Source organism: Ambystoma mexicanum, chromosome 4p (genome assembly GCF_040938575.1).
Source record: "Ambystoma mexicanum isolate Mex_15411 chromosome 4p, UKY_AmexF1_1, whole genome shotgun sequence".
Taxonomy (NCBI): domain Eukaryota; kingdom Metazoa; phylum Chordata; class Amphibia; order Caudata; family Ambystomatidae; genus Ambystoma; species Ambystoma mexicanum.
The window spans coordinates 808,979,982-809,002,700 of record NC_090927.1 but is presented as its reverse complement, the minus strand read 5'-3'; the positions used below and the strand labels follow the sequence as shown (position 1 = coordinate 809,002,700).

General features: G+C 49.0%; 1 protein-coding gene across 1 annotated transcript in view; it reads right to left on the bottom strand.

Annotated features, from left to right (window-relative positions):
• Positions 1-22,719, bottom strand: part of ZNF292 (zinc finger protein 292) — a 1,156,963-nt gene that overhangs the window by 438,668 nt on the left and 695,576 nt on the right. The window contains exon 5 of the mRNA XM_069606362.1: positions 3,910-4,112. Within this exon, the coding sequence (XP_069462463.1) occupies positions 3,910-4,112 (203 nt within the window). The remainder of the gene's footprint in view (positions 1-3,909; positions 4,113-22,719) is intronic.

Sequence of the window (22,719 nt, the reverse complement as noted above, 5' to 3'; positions counted from 1 at the left end):
CGCCTTGTTGTGGTCGAGGGGAAGACAATTCTTGCACCGACAGTGCTAGTCTTGCCACAGATATTTGGCCCTACATGAGGCGCAAATTCTAAATGGAGTCTTTTCCATAGCTAAAGACCGGTATAGCGATGACAGAACCCAGGGAGTATAGAGGGTGAAAGAGGAAAGGCATACTTGTAAAGAATATGGCCAACCCGACCCCACTCTCCCTACTGTAGGAAGGCCCGGCCACGTGGACGGCAGCGCCGGCCGGATCAACCGGCGGTGAAAGTCCTCAGCAGTCTTCGGCGTTGTACAGGATTCACCCGTCTAAGTGATTTAACGGGAATAACGACAAAGTCGATATATATGACAATGCTTTCTATATGCAAGAGCTCCACATTAGAGCGACTAGTAATCTGGGCCGAAAAAAACAATGAGGGACCGCGGCACGTGAGGGATTTTGGGTACACTACACGTCACGGATAGTGTTACAGAAACGCCTATGCAGACATCCCCTTTCGAGCCTCGAAAGACCAGATGCAATACTCCCCGGTTACGACTGGATGTCGGACCATATGCACAGCATTTGTTTCTAAGCAGATTAACAAGCATCAGAAAAAATGTTACATGAGAAGCTAGACAAAGGGGATACTAGGTTACCCCTCCAGCACCCTATTGTAAGATAGTGTGTGCTGGGTGTAGGAAGTGTAAGTAAAGTCAATTTCACTTTACTGCTCTTGGAAACAGTTTATCCAAGAGAAGGTATTTAAACATTTGGGAAATATGAATGACTTCCCTGTGCCACTGCCCTGAAGGTGCTGTGTGACAATGTAAAAGATGATGCCTATGGAGTTTGGCAGACTCCACAAACAAAAGAAACAGAATTCAAAATCACATTAAAATACAAGAGTGAGAAAAAAATGTCTCACTCTCTCCAGGTTAAAATAATCAAGTCCTCAAAATCTAGCAAAGTTGATGAAGGTCTCTAAGGTGGAGGGAATTAGCACATTTCTGAGAATTCTCCCTAACAGAGCACATAAGAATGAATGAGTAGAAAAAGGCACCACACATTCAGGATTTCGGAAAAAGGTCCAGAAGCCCAGCAAAAAGTGCTGGGTGTCTCACTAGGAGAGGGGATGAAGCATTAAAAAAAAATGATGAATCTCCCTAACAGAGGGACGCTACGGAGGCCGCCGAATGCCATGATACTACGCTGCACGACCCTATGAAAAAAAAATTCTGAAGCAAGCTGCAAGTAGACGGATATATCAAAGACGAGGAATATGTGGGAGGAACATCCAATGTGAACCTGTGGGCACAAGGACCCATAAAATTTAGGGATATACTTCACAAGTTAGGGCTGATATTCCTGTGGACTGTTGGTGTAACCATTATTTACTTACCTTCCCTTTTAGGTATTGGGGGTGGGGAGGTGAACTGGATGATTTACACTAACTCACTGATTTTATAGATGTATTTTACTACTTCATATTGTGCGCTGTTACTACCCATTAGTCATTTTTCATAGTGTGTTCTTTGACCAAAAATATAGTATTTCTATACTTGCCTGTACAAGTGTAATCCTCGATTGCTCACTGTGTTGGACTCCTTGTCGACCACTTACCACACTCACTAACTCACTGCTGAGACTTCACCTTGATCACTCTCCATACCACCTTGATTGGTTTGGCTACAGCTCCCATAGTGGTCCCTGTTCTATTTAACTTGGTTGGCCTCCTGTTAGGCAGAATCCTATGCATTACCCTTTGGGAACACTATACAAAATTAAGACTACAAGGGTCAGCACAAATTCACCTTTGTTATAAGCCTGTGCCACACAGGGAAAGTGGTTACAGTGGCTGAGCAGCCAGGCCTATCTCAAGAGTAAGTGAGCAGTATCAAATCGTTACACAAAGGACAGCAATTACTATGATTCAGGTAAACACTGACTCAAGGTTTCCAAGTAAAAGAATATATATTTATTTACTCAACAGTTGTATAACTTTTCACTAAAGTAAAGCAGTCTTAAAAAAAAAATAAATAAATAAATAAATAAAAAAAATCACACTGTTAATACACCACACCACTCCCAATAGTTTTCAGACAAGTTAAGCTCACAAAAAAGTGGGAGCAAAATGGCACTCTGATCATTAAAAAAGGGAGGGAAAGACAGTTAGGTAGAAATTGAACCACACCAACAAGTACATGCTCAGGGCAATTGAACAAGAGAAACTACAGTGATAGGATCAGGTAAAAAAAGGCTTAGGGCCAGAGTCAATAGGACAAATGTCTTTTGCTCAAGATCACACAGTTCAGGGTAGTTCGCGGTAAAATTTGTGCCACGAGTTCCGGACTAAATTGGTCAGCAATAAAGTTAATGTTATAAGAAGAGAAGGACAAGCCGTCGGTTTGGCGAAAGATTTCACACACTTTCAACGCGGCTGAACGAAACAACCGGGTTTGCACAGTACCTTAAAACGGAGAAGAAGCTGTAGCTGCGGCGGACGTTCCTGGTAGTTCCTGCAGGCTCACGGTTCCTGAAGCGACTGTCGGACTGACACGAAGTAGGAAGCTGGAGGGTCCTGCGCTACCCAGGGAAGAAACCAGCAGCAGAGCAAAACAACGAATAAAAGGTGCGCTCCTCTTGTGTCGTTGGAGATGAAGTTTCGGACATGCAGCATGGCTTCATCGAGCGGTTCAGTCGTGGTTGGGGTCCTCTTCCATCAGCTCCTCGTCGGTTCTTTCATTCCAGTGGCGACTGCCTTTCCAGTCCCAGAGACCTGCTTTTTATGCAGTTTTCCCCCATTCATACAGCCTGGCTGTCAATCACACAGCAGGGTGGCTGTCCTGACAAGGACAGTCACCCAGCCAATCAAACAGGAGTGCGACTTGGGTTACCAAGGGAACCCATGGCAGGGGTCCAAAGACCCCTCCCTCACATCTTGCCTACCTAGACTTTCAGGTGCCTGAAGGAGGGCTTCTGTGCAGAAGCCAGCGAAAACACGTTGAACAAAGGAACCAAACCTGGTTTGGCGTGTAGAGACGAACACGAGAAAGACTTTACCAAAAAAGAAATGGCGGCTAAACCCAGCCAGAACAATATCAAAATCAATATTGTCAAGCGCGTTTAAGTTTGAGGCTACCAAGACAGCCGAAAACAATACCAGGGTTATTTAAGATAGCCGTGGTAGAAAAAAATATTGTTACCGCTGCCACCAGCCAAGTCTTAATGGAAAGGGAGCGAAACAGTGCTCCAAGAGGGACAGACAAAAAGGGGTAAGATTTAACCCTTTCCAATACTCCATGTAAAATGGGGTGTACTGGGTCTGTGGTTTAAAGAATGTAAGTAAAGTTAATGGTAACTTTACATGTTTCTGGGAGACATTAGTCAGTCCCAGAAACTGGAGTCAGTGGGAAGTCTGAAAGACAACCCTGTGTCAATGCACTGAGGGTGCTGTGTAACACACATAGGAAATTGGTGTCTATGGAGTAGGTGAGGTTCCATAGCCCAAGATCACACAAAATGTCAAACACACACAGCAAAACGCATGTAAGAGTGGGAAAAAGGCTCACACTCTTAACAGGTGAAAAAAAAAACTAGAAATCCAGCAAAGCTGCTGAGGGACTCATTAGGTAAGGGAAATCAGCCATTTATGAGAATTCTCCCTAACCCCCCCTAAACTCTGTCCATCAGGGCAGAGTTTATAAATCCAGAATAAACAAGATTCAAAGGTTTTGCCTCCAGGTCTAATCTCAATGTCCATCAGGTGGCAACTACTTGGTTTAATTGGCATCCAGTGACTTACATCTTTCGTGTATCGGCCAGAATCAAAAATTCGTAACCTTGGGTCAGATAGCTCAACTGATCTAGTTGATCAATAAATGCAGTGCAAAAAGAACAAAGACATGCAGCCAAATCATACTTACTTCTTCTATTAACTTTATATTTGGTGATTGCGAACATAGACAGACAAGATACATCTGTTTAAAATTGCCTTTTGCCCTTAGGTCTTGGTGATCCGAGCAAAGCTTTGCTAAAACAGTAGCTTGGGTTATCTGACTTGCTTTAAGTAGGTGTTTAATTCGCATCTCCAGAAGTATGGGTGCTTCAAGCGCTAGAAATGTGTTCACTGTAACAAAACAAAAACATAAAAAATGTTCAAGTTCCCACAAGTCAAAACAGAAATGTTTGATAATTTTCTAGTTATTTGCTACATAACTACTAACAATTCTGAAAACAGATGAGAAGTACATTAATGTGCATTAGCATACTGGGCAGCCACAGCAGCCACTATCCGTTAAAGGAATGCTCGTGTTACTCTCAGGTGCAATGCCCAGGTTCCATGGCTGGCTGGAGCCCCCAATGACCCGCTCATGCAGTGCTCTCCATTTATTTCGCGCCATCTCCACTGTCTATTCTAAGTGAAAGACTAACAAACCAATGCATTCCTTATCAGGTTGGCTGCTTCATCGTTTCAATGGATAATGTAGCGCTTCTGAAAGTTTCTAAATATACAGAAGTAGAAATTCAAATGACAAAAAATGCATAGAAGGGCAGCATCCATATCAATTAACTACAGTTTGCAGGATCTTGAATTTATCCGGACAACTATATCATCAACTGAATGGTAGCATAGTAAATCAGCCAATGAGAGTAACATTAATGCCATGTTTCGCAGACCTCGTGTCCCTAAACAGCCTCAGTCTGCCCTCGACCATGACATCTGTGTTAGTATAAAATGGCATGCACTGTGCCCATTTTTCCTCTCAAGCACAACAGTCTCGAAAATGAAAACGATGTGAGCATTAACAGAGAAAGATGTAAATCACAGACATTCTCTCAGCTGATAGAGGGTTAGGTTGGAAGGAACACCCAGTCGGAAGAACATTCCCAGGGGTAATTAATTTGTTCTTCGAATAGATTACATCTTCCGACGTATTCCTCAACTTTGATGCGACTTCCAAAGCAGTATGTTGCAGGCGGTGGGAATGGAGAATTTATATCAGAACAGTTTTCCCAAATTTGACACCCTGACCCCGATAGTCTAAACAATAATGTCTCCTGAAGGTATACATTGCAGACCAGGTGGCAGCACTATAAATATCCTGTTCTGGTACCCCTATGCGAAGGGCTGAGGAAGTAGCCACCCCTCTAGTAGAATGATCCCTCAGACCTAAAGGCACTTCCTTTGCAGCCACATTGTAACATTCGGAAATGCACAGGATAATCCACTGAGACAGGGTCTGTGTCTTAACAACCTGCCCCATTCTGTGGCCAGCGTAGCCCACAAAAAGCTGATCATACTTTCTTAATTTAGAGAGTGTGTGTGAGACGAGGGAACCATGTACCGTAAGGGGGGGCCCAGAACAGGGTAAAGGTGACTGCTGCTGTATAGCAGGGGCTAAGGCCAGGGAGCACAGCGTCTGCAAGGCTGCAGGGACGGGATGCGTAGATGAAAGAGGAGAAGGTGTGGCAGTGCAGCAAGGGAACTAGTAAAGTGGAGGAAGGTGGGGAGCCAGGTGAGATGGGGAAAGGATAATGCCAAGTGTTTTTTTCTCGCCTTGCCATGCTAACAGAGGAAAAGGAGGAGATCTGTGAACAAGAAGAGAGCAGAACTCTGACGAAGAGGGGTTCATCTGGGCATATTAAGCAGCCGAGGAACCAGCAACGGGCGCCTGGTTTAGGAGGAAGGAGGTGGGCGCAGGATCGTACCCGGTGACCCGGGAAGAGGGGATTGAGTGCAGATGAGCGGGTGTGAGGCAAGAATTTATGTAGTAACCCTGTGGGAGACAACACAACCTTTCACCTCTTGGTATTAAGTAACCCACCTTTTGGTATAGGCCTGTACTACACAAGTTGGGGGTGTGACAGAGCAGCCAAGCATATCTCAAGAAAGGCAAATGTGAGCTGTAGCAATGAAATCCACCCAAATAACTAACATATATAACGAAAACCTTGAGTATAATTTATTTAACAGTAGTTTTCAAATAAGCATTCTTTAAAAAGGACAATGTATATAACAATCAAATATACTTTATACGTCGAGAAACAACACAAAGCTAGTAGATCATGTTTAGAGATGCTTCTTACACACATTTTACACCCCAAGGTGACTTAACTAGGACAGTAATGGCATTTATATATCACTAGTACATTTTGTAGATTCTGAGGTTTGTAGAAAGGAAAGGTTAAGGGAAGGAGAAAGGTTAAACAGGTTCTCAGAGCATGTGAGCACTTCATTCTTCCAGTGAAGTCTAGATAAAAACCTTTACCAGCAATAACAGTTAAAAACCAAGTTATCACCTATGAGGGACAGTAAGCATCAAAGTCAAATGGACTAGAAGAGTCGGCAGGGAGCCAGGACAGCCAGAGTCAATTGGAGCACAATCTATGGAGTGAAGGCACTTCTTAGATAACAAAGTCTTGCACAAAGTTAGAGAGTTTGATGAAGAAGATTCATTGTAGGGTCAAAAGCTGTTACACTTGTGATGGGTAGAGTGGAGATCAACTCTAGCATAGTAGCTAATGCAAGTCTCAACTGGAAAGAGCAAAGCTAAAGACACTGAGGTAAGTACCCCAAATCAGAACAGCACCTTTGGTTAGAAGAGCGCTCCAGCTGGCTTCTGTCTGGTTGCAGTCCTGCAGATCCTGGGTTCCTGGGCTTCCGGCGTGGGGACAAGAGCGAGGACATCTGGAGGACTCCTGCGGCAGCAATTTGGAGGTCGGCGGCAGCTATGGGCTCTTTTCGGATCAGCAGCATTTCGCGGTTTCAGCGCTCAGTAAACAGCACCATCTTGGATACCGGTTGGGCTTCCTTCACGCCTTGAGTCCTGCACTCTGGTGACTCCTCGAGCTCTGGTCGTCCTGCTTCTGGAGGGTTCTTACAAGACTCAATGGAGCTTCTGGCCGGATCACAGACGTTGCGCTAGACTACGGATTTCTCAACCCCTGCCTCTCCGTTCCTGCAGCAGCAAAGTAGTACAGAGAGAGTCGGGGAAGGTGGTCCAGTGGAGTTTGTCTCGGGGTTAGTTGGTCCCACTAACCCAAGGGAAGATGTCCCCCATTCCGGAGCTTATCTTGTCGATTAGAAAAAGTAGTTTCAGCACAGCAGCAGGGCTTCACCGGGAAATTCAAAGGTCCAGGATTATGCAGCAAGCTTGGTTCACGGTTTCTTCGCCGGGTTGTTCTTCCCAGTGGTCGACTTTAATCCCAAAACCCTTGCCTTTTAAGCAGGTTTCTCCCATTCATGCACAGCCTAGCTGTCACGCAAATAGGGAGGCTGTCCTGAAAGGACAGCCAGCCAGCCAATCCGGACAGGGTGCATTCAGGCATTCCTAAATACAAAGGACAGGGGCGTTTCGTACCTCCCTCCCTTCCTGACCTTCGATACTGGAGCCACAGGCAGGTTTCAATACTGAAGCCTGTGAAAGTTAAAACAAAGGGCTCAAACCTGACTTGGCACACAGAGTAAAATCCAAGAAGGAACAAGTTACTTACCTGTTACTATTCTTCTCCAGCAGGGGTCTGGCATGGATTCACACGCTCATGAATATTCCCAGTCGTCAGGCTGGGAATCCTCAGTAACGAAAAAAAACTCTGTTTTAGTTTCACTTCTGAACTGTCTTTCTCCTAACAACCAATCACTGGTCTCTGGGTCATACCGCCCCCAGCCAATGACTGCCCTCTCCCTAAGCCCCTCCAGCGGCAGCCATCTTCAGATTTGGTAGCATGTAAAGTGGCAGTAGGGCCAAGAGAAGAGCAGCAGGTGGGTAGGCGGGAGGGTTCGCATGTGAATCCGTGCCAGACCCATGCTGGAGAACAGTTACAGGTAAGTAAATTGTTCCTTCTCCAGCATGGGGTCTGGCATGGATTTGCAGGCTCATGAATAAAGAATGCATAGCAGTACACACATGCACAACCACAGGAGGTGGCAAGGCTCAACATTAAGCATCTCAACATTAAGCAGCTTGTACCTCCTCACCAGGCTCACCTTCAAGCGAACGGATTGCGCTGCACTGCTTGGCCGACTCTGGACTCCTCCCTGGGATCCCTGTCTACGCCATAGAACATTGGGAAGGTGTGCATTGACCTCCATGTAGCAGCCCTGCAGATGTCCAGCAAGGGCACACCAGACAGGAATGCTGTAGTTGCATTGATCGCTCTGGTCGAATGGGCTCTTGGACGGACAGGCACCGGTCGGTTTGCCAACCGTTGGCAATGGGTGATGCAGCTGGAGAGCCACCTGGAAATGGAAGCCTTGGAGAGGGTCTTCCCATGGTTCACAGGACTAAAGTTCACAAAAAGTTGCGACGTCTTCCGAAAGCTCTTTGTGCGGCCACATAGAACTTCAGCGCTCTAGCCACATTTAGCAAGTGCAAAGTCCTCTCAGCCAGCCCCGAAGGCGTTGGGAAGAATACAGGTAACACCAAGGGCTTATTTAGATGAAAGTCCGACGGGACCATGAGGAGAGAAGGAGGGGTGCATCCGTAGCACCACCCTTGTCTTGTGGAATGTCAAATAAAGTGGTTTACAAGAGAGCCTGGATCTCTCCCACTCGTCGTGCAGAGGTGATCGCCACAAGAAAAGCTCTTTTCCACAACAAAACCTTCAGTGGCGCAGAACGCATAGGCTTGAACCGGGGACCCATGAGCCTAGTAAGCACCACGTTGAGCTCCAACGCTGGGGCCGAAGCCTTCACCGGTGGGAATAAGCGAAATAGCCCTTTGACAAACTCCTTGACCAAACTATGCGACCATAAGGATGATCATCCAGGAGATCTGGTGTAGCAGGTAATAGCCGCCAGATGAACTTTGATGGCAGCATGGGCCAGTCCTGCCTTAGCCAACAACAAATACAGGAGCCCCTGTGGAGCAGTGACTCGTGGAGGGTCGATCTGAATACAGCACCAAACGGCAAACCTCTTCCACTTGTGCCCATAGCATTTGAGAGTAGACTAAGCACTGGCCTTGGCGAGCACCTCCTTACAATCCACTGGGAGATCGTAGCGCCCAAACTCTAGCGCTACAGGAGCCACCCTTCAAGTTTAGTGATCCTGGGTCGTGGTGCAGAATTGCGCCTCCTTCCCTGGCAAGAAGATCTGCATCTGCCGGAAGCTTGACTGGAGGGGACGCCGACATGTCCAGAAGGTCCGTGTACCATATCTGTCTTGGCCGTGCCAGTGCAACGAGGATCATCCTGCACCGGGGCCATCTGAGTTGATCGACTAGTTGAAGAAGCAACAGAGGGAACACATACAGAAACAGGCCGTCCCAGGGGAAAGAGCATGCGTCCCCCATGGTCCCTGGCTGGGGAAACCTGCTGGCAAACATCCGGCACTTGGTGTTCGTCGCCGTAGCAAACATATCGAGCTGGGGATTGCCCCATCTGCGGAACAGGTGATCCACTTGGTCCTGCCGAAGTTCCCACTCGTGGCAAGAGCGCAGCTCCCTGATGAAAGAGTCGGCAATGGTCTTAAATCCTGCTAGATGAAATGGGGCGAGGAAAATCCCCTGGGCTACGGCCCAGTGCCAATGGCCCTGCACCTCTTTGGAGAGCGCTGGGGATCTGCCCCCGCCCTCCTGCTTCCGGATGTAGAACATTGTGGTGGTGTGAGGGACGGAAGGAAGGACTCGAGGGCCCAAAACACCGGCCACAGCAACACGTTGAATGTGCAACGACTTCTCCTCCGGTAGCCACAGGCCTCTTGCATGAAGACTTCCGGAATGCGCTCCACATCCTTCCAGGGAGGCGTCCGTCGTGACCGTCTCTTGATGAGGTGGGATCTGGAAATCTGCACCTGTGGACAGATGTGCGCGCACTCCCCACCACCATATTGCTCGAAAGAAACTCTCATTGAGTGTGATCTTGTTCTCTGAGCTCCCCTCCACTTGTATCCAGCGGTCGTCGAGGAACTCCTGCAGCTGATGCATACGCAACCTGCACAGCCGAATGAGGTAAATGAATGACGGCATCATGCCGAGTAGGGACTTGATGGATCTAAACCCTTGTGACCTTCAGGGCCAACTGCCATTGTACCTTGCCCAAGGTGGCCGCGATCCTTTCTTCCGATGGAGATGCCAGGCACAACACTGTTGAGTCGAGCTCCAAGAAACAGTGCCTCCTGCGATGGAGTCGAGCAGGACTTTGCAAAGTTTATCGAGAACCCCAGATCCGACAGGAGTTGGACTGTCTTCGTTGTGTGGTCGACAGCGATGTCCCTCGAGTTCGCCCGGATGAGCCAGTCGTCCAGGTAGGGGTACACGTGGATCTCTCAGATGTAACTGCGCCGCCACCGGGCCAGGCACTTGGTGAACAGTAGTGGTGCCGACTTCAATCCAAAGTAAAGGGCCTTGAACTGGTAATCTTGTCCTTGAACCACGAAGCGTTAGTACTTGCGGTATCCCTTGTTTATGGGGATGTGAAAATAGGCATCCTCCAAGTCCAGCGACGATAGCAATCCCCTCCCCCCCCGTCCTAGCATATGCTAAAGTGTCACCATCCGAAACTTTTGGGTCTTGATATACTTGTTCAGACAGTGTAGGTCCAGAACGGACCTCCAACCGCCTGTCTTCTTTCTGACAAGGAGGTAACGAGAGTACACTCGAGCCACAGAGCCGCTTCGGGACGAGCTTGATCACCCGCTTTAACTTGGCCCGTACCTCCAGCAGCATCTGAGGGACGTGGTTTTCTTGACGGGCCACTGGTGGTATCCTTAGACACCACCGTTGGAACTCTAGGGTGTTTTTGTTGGCGAGAGCGTCCAGCACCCAATAGTTGGTGGAGATGGTCTTCCACACGCTGACTAAGTTTGCCAGCCGACCTCCCACCGCGGTGCACGGGTGGGGTCCTGACTCCACGGTCGGTTCAATCTTGTTTCGACATCGAAGTGCTGCGTTGGGGGGCTTGGCGACGACAAGGTCCGCCTCCAGCCCCTCTAGTTCCTTGGTTGATGATCGGGGGGGCCGACGGTAGGACGAGACACCTCATCCGAATCCTTTAGAGGAATTTTGGGATTTCCCTCCAGAAGTCCGAAAGGACGGCCGCCATTGCTGAAGCGTGCCCAGGGCACGAGTCGTCTCCGTGTCCACTTTAATGGCCTGACAAGACTCGTCCAGTCTTTCCAAACAAATTGTCACCCGTCGAAGGGCATGTCCAACACCTTCAACTGAACATCCTGCCAGAAATTCGTGGCCCTCAGCCAGCCTCGCTGACCAAGGAAAACGTTGCCCATTTGGCAGAATCCTGCGTCGGCAATGTCCGTGGCCATTGTAATGGCGTGGTCCGAAGCCACCTCGCCTTCCTGTAGAATCTCCAATGCCTCAGCCCGCTTGTGGTCGGGAAGGAAGTCCAGGAGGGGGGCCATCTTGAAACAAAGTTCCCTGTTGTAACGCGCCACAATGGCGAGGGCGTTAGCAGCCTTGAAGGTCGTTGCTGCCAACGCGATCAGTCTTCACTCCATGGCATCCAACTTCTTCCCCTTCAGCGTCCGGGGGAGGAGGCCGCCGACGACGAGGAAGAGCCTGAAGGCAACTTCTTGGCTGCCGCCGAAACCACAGAGTCTGGAGACGGCTGGGACCGTAAACACTTGGGCGCAGAGTCCAGCACTCTTTACTTCTCGTAGCAATCCCTCTTCGCCAGAGCAGAAGAAGGGTTCTTCATGAGGGACAAACCCCTCATCCCAAATGTCATCCAATAACGGGATCGAAAGTATGGTCTTCCTCTTTGCCTACCGGCGCTGGTAAAGGAAACCCTCTTTCTTCTCTGGGACGAGCTGGAACAATTCTGAGGCCCTGGAGATCATGGCGTGGAACGAGCCAATCTCATTGGGCGGTGAAGAGCTGATATGGCTGGCGGAGATGGGAGATTCCGTATCATCCATCGGAGGGGGAGAGGGAGGCAAGGGGTGAAAAGGCGTAAAGGCGTAGGTGGGGGGGGGGGGGGTGAACTCTCCTCTTGGGTGGTGGTTCCTCCGATCGGACCGGAGCCGCCGCCGGCGCAAAAGGCATCCTCGTTCGGATTTCTGAGCACAGGGTATGCAAAGCCGCAAGAATGTCCACTGAGATATCCCCAGGTGGTTGCTGTGGTAGAGGCAACAGGGACCAGGGCATTTGCAGCTCAGGCTGATCTGCTCCGTCGTCACTGCCTTGTTGCTAGTCGCCCTCGTCGGATCCCCCCGTAGGGCCCGCTCTCGAGGCATCTCCCCTCCTGGAGGACCGGGAGGTTGGGGAGCTCTTCCTCCGAGGAAATGCCCGTGCCCTGGAGGACTACCGTGCACCCCCCCCCCATTCTCTGCGACCAAGGGAGACTGTTTCGGTGAAGTGATGGGCATCACCTTCTCCGTTGTCTTCGATGGGTTGGAAAGAGGACTCCCTCCTGGCACGCAGGGATAGCCTCACCTTAGGGGTTGTGCCCTGCAAATCCGCCCCAGCGGCCTTCGAGGGACGCCGCCACTACTTCGATGAAAGTGTGGGTCTTTGTCTGATGCACCTGGGCCTTCGTGGTCTTGACCGTGTCAGCAGCCTTCACCTTAGGGGGAGGGTCGTGACCCTGCTCCCCCTTGGCCTTCTCCGTTGGCAGGTTGTGCTATTAGCTTTGAAGTTCGATAGTGATTTGGATACTCGACCGCACGTTATTGATCTTGCTGCCTTTTGTGGACAACACTGATATTTCCCGTGCCCGACGACTTGGAGGTCTGCACATCAGACGAGAACGGAGACAGCAATTCGATCACACATCAGCTGCTCGATGCCCTAACTAAAGCAATCAATCTAGTGGCTACAGGGACACAAGCCAATATGAAAACACAGCCCTTCATGGCAACTATAGCCTGCCGATTCAGGCACTTGGAGCAGGTATAGACTAAATTTGTTGTAGTGCACTTTGGTGTCACCTAGGGAGCTGACACTGCAGCCTTACCATTTTGGACTGCTGTGTTTGGTTATATCCATTCACTCACAACTCCACTTACACTTCTGACCTTTGGTCCTGAGGAAGGCGTCTTCTGTTTAGATCTTCACGCCAAAACGTATTTGCCTACATCTGGCTGACCCCTTTAGGCCCCCAGAGGTGGCGTCTGTGCCTGAATCAGTAAGGCCAGACCCTATACGTAGACCCGAGTAGTACTCTAAGAAACGACTGGCATGTGTGAATATACAAAGTAAACTGACACCAGCCATCTATCTTCAAACCTTACTCTTGTGATACTCAGTGTTTGTTTAAATGGAGTTTCTTTTTTTGTATTTTTGAGCTTTACAGCCTTTCCTGCTTTTTGTCTCATCTGTTTACAATCACTATTGTGTTTTATGGTTTATGATTTAGGCAGATGTTAACTCTTGCAATTTGTCATGTATTGAAAGTTGAGCCCATTCTTTAAAAAATATATTGTTAAATACTTTATAAAATGTTATTGAGTCTCATGTATAAAAGATTGTTTTATGTTTTCTATTAAATAATGAAAAACATGTTCTTGAAGTGTTTGGTTAGATCTTATATTTGGCTAAGTGACAAAACTAAAGTAAATGATCTTTGATAATAATACTAATTGTATTATTATATGCATGCAAGATGTTAGTTTGAATAGATAGACAATACTAGAACACCATCTGGAATCAAGGAGTGGTCCATTCAGATAGTAGTGATCCTTCAGTTTAATTTGAAATAGATTTGTGTCAAAATTCTTTGTTTTTCTTGTCCGGAGAAAATAAGCTGTGCACAGGTAATAGGTATACCGCATCACTGATAGATTACAACCTGTGGGGACATATTTTGTTGGTTTTTGCTTCTCCGTCGGTCCGGCTTGGGTCTTCTCCAAAGCTTGTCCGGTTGGTCCGACTTCCTCTTCTTTGAAGAACCTGAGCGCTGGCTCGTGGTCGAAGGTGCTGGAGATGCTGAACTCGCCCTGGCTGCTGAGGAGCCCGTTGCAACAGCGCTCCTGGAGGCAGTGGACTCTGGTTTCTTAACCTTTTGTTGGGCCCCCCCGCGGGAGGGGTGCCCACAAAGGTCTTAGAAGACTGTTCTGCTTTCTTCTTCTGGGCAAGAGAGGCATGCTGCCGGGACTCATCCAGAGCAGGGGCCTTGGCCTGCAGCCACTCGTTGAGGCGCTTGCATCGGTCGGCCCGCGTGCGCTGCACCAATTCCCGACAAGCCACACAGTCGTCCTCCACATGCATCTGGTACTAATGCAGGCAGTAGGGGCACAGGAAATGTCCATCTTCCGAAAAGGCAATCCGTAGGTTGCAGCCGGGGCAAACCTTGAAGAGGCGCCCTCCTCCTCCTCCGCCATATCCACGCGGTGTAGGCCTCCAAGAAGCTTCTGGAATCCTCCAAGAAGAAACTTGATGAAAACCTGCCATTGAGAGGCACTGAAGAATCTGAAAACAGATCCACGTTAACCTGAAGGTTAATCGGTGGAGCTTGAGGCTCGATTGACCGAAAAAATTGAGTAAAACACTTAGAAAAATCGCAAAACGCAGTAAAAGCTCAAGGGATATAGCATGAGGACTCAACACTTGAACGTGCGGTAAAAATCGGACAATGGCTGCCAGAGGAGGGGCTTAGGGAGAGGGCAGTCATTGGCTGGAGGCAGTATAACTCAGAGACCAGTGATTGGTGGTTAGGAGAAAGACAGTTCAGAAGTAAAACTGAAACTGATGTTTTCTTTACCAAGGATTCCCAGCCTGACAGGGAATATTCATGAGCATGTGAATCCATGCCAGACCCCATGCTGGAGAAAGAACTCACAAACAAAAAATGATGAAAAAAGAAGACTGGGCCATTTTGACAAAATGGTCTCCCACGGATGCTATACTGCAGCTGAGGATTCAGCCTGTGGTAGTAAAGCACAATGGTAGGAAAATTAATCCACTGCCACCAGCCATTTAAAGTAGTGAGGGTAACATAACAAATGTTACATGAGTAGGTAGTAAAAGGGGCTAGTAAGTAACCCCCCCCCAGCACTCCACATAAGATGGGGTGTGCTGGACCTACAAAGAGAAACTGCAAGTCAAGTCAATTTCACTTTACTATTCTTGGGAACAGTAGTTCACACAAGAATAGGTATTTAAACCTTATGAGAAATGTAAAGGTTTTCTCTGACACTGCACTGAAGGTGCTGTAAGTCATACAAAAAGTAGATGCTTATGGAGTTTATCAGACTCCAAAAACAAAGGAAACGCAATCCAAATCAGGTCAAAACACATGACAGTGAGAAAAAGGCTCACTCACTCCAGGGTAAAAATGAAAAAGTCCAGCAAAAGAGCTGACGTCTCCAAGGTTGAAGGGAATTAGCACGGACATGAGAATTCTCCCTAACATTGCTCCCCTGCCCCCCACCCTCAGGCTAAGGCACAGGAGGATTTAACTCACTCCTGGATGAATCTCCTAATCCAGTAGGTCATACTTTCTGGAAAGACCATTAGCATTTTGGTGATTACACCCAAACCTGTTTTCTATGGTGAAATCCAACCCTTGGAGGCTGATTGACCACCTTAATTTTGGATTTTACCCCTTCATCTGCATTAACCATCTAAAGGGTTGGTGGTCTGTTTGGATAACAAAAGTAGAACCATGCAAGTATGGCCTAAACCTCTTCAGAGACCAAACAACGGCAAAACATTCACATTTCCATAGTTGCCCACCTTGTCTCACAGTCCTTCAGTTTCCTACTGATGAAGCAGATAGGGTGTTCCCCGCCTTTCTCATCCAGTTGACTCACCAACTGCACCTATCCCTGTGTTAGAAGAACAAGTTACTTTCTTACCTGGTAACGTTCTTTCGATGGGATGTTCCACGACATATTCCACATCTATGACAGGTAATCAGCACAGCTGTGCTGCTTGGGAAAATGTTCTCGGTGTCTGCGTCAATGATGTCGATACGCTGTCCGAGGGCCACCGTCGAGCCGACATCACCGGATGTTATAAGTAGGACACACAACGCCCTAGCCTCAGTTGTAGTTTTTTCGCCAGAATGTGTGGCACCAATCTTCTGCAAGAATGACTACAGAAAGCCTTGCGGAAACGGAAGCTGCAATCACATATGAATTTCTGTAGAGGGGTAGATAGGGAGGTAGCGATGTGGAATAAGTCGTCGAAACATCCCATCGAAAGAACGTTACCAGGTAAGAAAGTAACTTGTTCTTCAAGGGGATTGCTTCCTCCGACGTATTCCACATCTATGACAGACTCCCCAAGCAGTACCAACGTAAGGAGGTGGGAAAAGAATTTTAGAATGCCCAATCAAATTGCAGAATAGAGGACTGCCTTACCAAATGCGAAATCTTGCCCATGGATAGAATCCAGGGAGTAGTGTTTGACGAAAGTATGGACAGAGGCCCATGCGCTGCTACACAAATGTTACGAATGGGAACACCCCTCTGCAGCGCAGTGGAGGCAGCCACACCCCTAGTAGAATGGTCCCTCAAGCCTACCGGAGGGTCCTTACCCGCCAGACGGTAGCATTCCGAGATGGTCAAGATAATCCATCTGGACAAGATCTGCTTAGTAACAGCTTGACCCAAACGCCTTCCAGCGTATCCTACAAAGAGCTGATCGTCCACTCTGACACGGGACATGCGTGAGATGTAGAAGCTTAACGCTCTCCTAGGATCCAACCTATGGAGCCTCTCCGCTTCCTTACCAGGATGTGGAGGAGGATAGAACGCCGGAAGAATGACCCTCCCGCTTAAATGAAATTCCAAGACAACCTTCGGAAGAAAAGAAGGACGAACCGCAAGGACAACCCTGTCCTTATGGAACACTGTGAAGGGTGGCTTAGCGGATAACTCACTCTGCAAGTGGAAGGACATGCAACTAAAAATACAGTTTTAAATGTCAACAGTCTCAAAGGGCAAGAATGTAAAGGCTCAAACGGAGCTCCCATTAGGAATTTATTTTAGAACCAGGTTCAAATCCCAACCGGGCACCTGGAAAGGTGACAGTGGGTACACATTAGTTAGCCCTTTAAGAAACTGAGAAATCAAAGGAATCTTAAAATAAGAACACTCCTCAGATGCGCTTAAATATGGACAGCGCCGCCAGGTAACCTTTAATGGTACGCACTTGCAGGCCTTTGTGGGCTAACGAAAGCAATAAAAGACAGAACCACAGGAATAGCACATGAAAAAGGATCCACATTCTTAACCCTGCACCAGTCCCAGAACTTTCTCCAACGGTACAGGGACTTTCTTGCGGGCCTTCTGGCCGAAAGCAACACCTCCATCACGTATTCAGGGAGGTCCCAATCCTTATACCTCAACCTTTCAGAGGCCAAGCGTGAAGGTTGAGGAACTGGCCCTGTGGAGGGAGAACCAGACACCCCACCCAGAGCAGATTGTCTCTGTAGGGAAGACGGTGTGGAGGGCAGATGGACATGTCGAGAAGGTTCGGCCACCATGTTCTCCTGGACCATGCCGGAGCAATAAGTATCATCCAGGAACCGAAACTCCATAACCTCTGCAGCACTTGCAGAATGACGGGGACTGGAGGAAACTGGTACAGTAGTGGGAAGGACCACTCCACTACGAATGCGTCCTCCAAGGCTCCTCTTGCAGGAAATTCCAGCGAACAGAATCTTTCGCACTTCCGGTTGACCCTGGTGGCGAAGACATCCACTTGTGGGGTCCCCCAAAGGGCTAAGATCTCCGGGAGAATCTCCCGAGCCACCTCCCACTCGTGAGAGACCGTGCTCTGCCTGCTCCGAGCGTCAGCCGCCACGTTTTCGTCTCCAGCCAGATGAACCGCCAAGATCAAAATGTCCTGCTGGATGGCCCAGAACCAGAGCTGAATCGTCTCTCTGCACATCGGGAGAGACACTGCCCCCCCCCCTTTTTGTTGAGGTAGTGCATGGCCACTGTATAGTCTGTCAGAATCAGCACATTCTTCCGCCGCAAAAATGGCAGAAAAGCCTTCAGGGCTAGCCTGATGGCCCTCAGCTCCAACAGATTGATATGGAGTCTGAACTCCGACGGAGACCATCGACCGCTTACTGTCAACTCGTTGGCATGAGCTCCCCATCCCGTGAGGGATGCGTCCGTCACGATCTTCACCTCCGGCCAGGGTAGCCAAAATGGATCCCCTTCATCAGATTGCCTTTGACGGCCCACCACAGAAGATCCTGGGCGACCGAGGGCAGCACCTGAACGGGATCAGACATCCTGCCGGAGGGCTGCGACCACTGGAGCTTGAGAGCCCATTGCAGAGATCTCATCTGCAACCTGGCCTCTGGCACCAGAAGAATGCAGGATGCCATGAGGCCAAGCAACCTCAAGAACTCGAACTCCGGGAGACTCTGGGCATGTTGAAACTTGTGCACCATCTGCAGAATGTGATGAGCCCTTCCCTGGGGAGGCGAACACTGCCCCAGAGATGTGTCGAGCACTGCTACGATGTACTGGAGCCGCTGGGTAGGTGACAAGTGGGACTTCTTTAAGTTGAGGGAGAAGCCCAGCTTGTGAAGGCAGTGGCAGGTGACTGACAGATGGATCCAGGAAGTGTTCGGGAGAGCCCGCCCTGATCAACCAATCGTCCAGGTAGGGGTAGACGTGAAACCCCCCCTTTCCTGAGATATGCTGCCACCACCACCATGAGCTTGGTCAAGACCCTGGGGCAGAGGTCAATCCGAACGGCAGGACCCGAAACTGAAAATGCGAGTCTCCAACCGCGAACCTTAGGTACTTCTTGTGCTTGCGATGGATCGGCACATGAAAGTAAGCGCCGTTGAGGTCGAGAGACACCAACCAGTCCTGAGGTTGAAGGGCCTGGAGGACTTGAGAGAGAGTAACCATCTTGGACTTCTCCTTCCTGAGGAGCTTGTTCAAACCACCCAAGTCCATGATGGGTCTCAATCCCCAGTCTTTCTTCGGGATCAAAAAATATGGGGAATACCATCCCTTGTTCCTCTCCGCTACAGGCACCAGTTCTATGGCGCCTTACTCCAGCAGGGAATTGATTTCCTGCGCAAGGAGCGGATACAAACTCTTCAAAGAGAGATTCCCTGGTGGATTGTCGAGAGGCCTCTGCCGGAAAGGAAGACAGTAGCCGTGGGCTATGATCTCCAGAACCCACACATCTGAAGTAATGGCATGCCATTCTACCAGATGCTGCGCCAGCCTCCCCCCCCCCCAACCGGCAAACCATGGGAGATGGCCTCATGACTGAACTGAAGCGGCTGCGGCAGTGTCTGCGGGCAAAGAGGCAACTGCCCGAGCGGCCTTGGCACCTTGAGTACCCTGTTTTCCACCTCTGGTACTCCTACGGTGGCCCCTTTGACTTGCAGCTCCCCTCGATCTACCAAAGTTAGAGTAGTATCGAAAGGAACCCCCGCCACCCCCCTCCATAGCTGTCCACTAGGAAGAAAAGGCTGAGGTTGACGAACTGCAGCGCTGAACGACTTCGCTGCAGCTTTGGAGGTCTGCAACCTCTCAAGGCTCTCGTCAGCCTTGCTGCCAAAAAGATGTTCACCATCAAAGGGCATGATGAGAAGCCGGGCTTGTATGTCAGGAGCAAACCCTGACTTCCGCAACCACGCAAATCTGCGCATCACGTTGCTCGCCGCCATGGACCGGCTGACATAGTCTGCCACGTCCAGACCCGACTGAATGGATTCACACATGGCATCCTTGCCATCCTGTACCAAGGCAAGAAAGCCATCCCGTTCCTCCCCTTCGGGAATATGTTCAGCCGCCAACAACAATTCCACTGAGTGTGAGTGAAACGTGCTAAGGCACACACAGAGTTGGCTGCCTGCAGAGGCATACCCCCTGAAGAAAATACTTTCTTCGCCCAACCTTCAAAGCGTTTGTCGTCCCCATCAGGAGGGATGGTAGGGTACGACGCCTGCTTTGCTGCGGTCGTAGCCGCCTGCACCACCAAACTCTCTGGAGTGGGGTGCATAGTCAAGTAGCTGGGGTCGCTACTGGCTGGATGGTATTTTTTCGGCAACGACTTGCTCACAGCCGGGACACTCTCCGGAGCAGTCCAAGCCGCTGCCACCCTTCTCTGTAAGGCCATATGAAATTACAGCTGTTAAGCAGAATCCTGTGCAGTACCCTTAGGGACCACTAAACACAATTAAGACTACAAGTGGTAATACAAGTTCACCTTTGGTACAAGCCTGTACTACTATCTTAAAGTGGTAGCAGTAGCAGAGCAGCCAGGCTCATCTCAAGAGAATTTGAGCAGTAGCAGAGTTTACACAAAGGGGCCACAGTTACTGTGACTCAAGCAAACACTGACTCAAGGTTTCAGATAAAAAATATAAGTACATATATTTTCAAACCATTTGTTATAAACACAACACTTCTATTAATTCAAAATCACACGTAAAATAAACAACCAATTCACTTTGGTACACTCTAACTCAAGGTAAGTGCCCTATGTTTTAACGGACCGGTGTTGTGAAACAAAAGACGTTACCGAGAATACATTTGCGAGCACTTTGACAGTAATGACAGTTCGGCCTTACTCAAAATACGCATATCGACAAGAAACGTTACCGGGCAAAAACACACTTCGCACCTGAGTTAACCAGCGGGAGTTGGGGCAAAAATCATAGGCAATACTTCTGTCAAGGCAGACAGAATCAGAACATTTGTTGACAGAAATTCAAGAGTCAATACGCCGGAGACAGTGTCAAGTGGAACCGGGTTCCTGTGGTCGAGGATCACACAGTCGGACAGTTCAAGATTCAAAGTTGCCAGGAGTACTTAGATATTGTCAACAGAGGAAGCAAAAGTTATAAGAAGGAGGGAAGACAAGGGCAAGCCTGTGAGGTAAAGAAAAGGGATTCACCCTAATTCCTCAAGCAGAACACAGTACCTTTTCAATGAAAAAGCTGGTGCCACGGCAGATGTTCCTGGTAGTTTCCAGTAGACCCACGGTTCCCGGAGCTTCGGTACAAAGGAGGACGTCTGGAAGGGTCTCCACCACACAGGGATGAGGCCGGCAGCAGCGACAGTGAATAAAAGGTGCGCTCCTTAAAAACAGGAGAGGCTCTTCAGGTGGCTATCCGGACCACTACAGCAGAGTGCAGCGATTTCGACCAAGAAGAGGATCCTCTGGCTGTGGAAGATGAGCTGGTTATCCCCACCAGGCTCAAGGGAAGACGACTCCGGACTGGATCTTCTCTGGTATCAAAGGGTAGATGGCTCAGGACTGCAGCAGGGCTTCACCGGGACAGGGTAGTTTGCAGCAGCCGTCTTCTCTGCTTCTCTTCGGTTCCTTGTAGTTCCAGTTGCGACTGACTTCCAGCCCAAGAGTCCTGCCTTTTATGCAAAAATCCCCCATTCACACAGCCTGGCTGTCAATCACGCAACAGGGGGGTTGTCCAGCCCAGACAACCACCTCAGCCAATCATGGCAAAGAGTGACTTGGGTTTCCTAGGATACCCTGTGCAGGGGGTGACTACACCGCTCCCTAACATTCAGCCCACCTAGACACCCAGGTGCCCAGAGGAGGGCTTCTTGGTAGAAGCCCGCCAAAAGACGGTGAACAAAGAAGGCAAACCTGGTTTGCCGTGCAAAGTAAAACACAAGAAGGACTTTAACAAAAAGAAATGGCAAATAAACCCGACCGGAGCTAAGAGAAAGAGTATTTGGTCAAGCAGGTTTATGTTCGAAGACAATATAATAGCCTAAAACAATACCACGTTTCTATAATATAATCGTGGTAGAAATGTTAGGGTAGATACAACTGCCACCAGCCAAGTCTAAATGTTAAAAGAGCAAAACAATGCTCTAGGAGGTACAGAAAAAAGGGCTAAGGGTTAACCCTTTCCAGTACTCCATGTAAGATGGGGTGTACTGGATCTGTGGTTAAATGACTAGGTAAAGTTAATGGCAACTTTACCTTCTTTTGGGGGACAGTAGTCAGCCTCAGAAATGGAGTTGGTGGGAAGTCTAAAAGACAACCCACTCAAGGTGCTGTGTACCACAAAATAAGGGGGCTACTGAAGTGGTGTATTCGAGTCCACAATCACAAAAGCAGATGAAATACACATGGCAAAACACAAGTAAGAGTGGGAAAAAGAGGCACACTCTTACCAAGTGAAAAAAATAACTCCAGAAATCCAGCAAAGCTGCTGGGGGGGACTCACTAGGTGAGGGAAATTAGCCATAAAATGAGAATTCTCCCTAACAGCAGCACCGGGTCAGTGGGTGGACCTTGGTCAAGGATATCCTTCAGGTCATCCTGCAGAAAATCCACTGGTTGCGCAGACCACCACAAGTATTCCGTCACCCTCGACATGAGACGCTGGTATGAAGATTCAGCGTGCGTGCCAGGCTCAGGCCTACGGAACTCAACCTCCGGAGAGGTGTCCAGACCACTGGTGTCGTGCAAAGAATGACACAGGTCTTCCAACTGGCTATGACCAGACAAGAGCTCGCCAGGAACCTCCACAGGAACCAAACCTTCATCCACCTCAGAGATGTACTCCAGAGGCTGGAACAAATCCCTGGATTAGGGCACAGAAAAAGGTTTAAATACAGGCCTCACTGAATTCTTCTGGGCCTTCCTCAGATTTTCCACCGATGCACGGGGTACCTCCGGTACAACCTCCACAAAAGGCATCGACGGAATCGGCGGCAAGCGTGGCGCTGATGGCTTCGACACAGGCCTTGAGGACAGTGCCCCGAGCGTGTCCTTCAACAGCTTCTGCGCCGATGTCGTCGATGACTTCCTCGGAGGCAGAGCCTTGAGAGATTCCCTCGACGGACATGGCACCAATGGGGTTGACGTCTT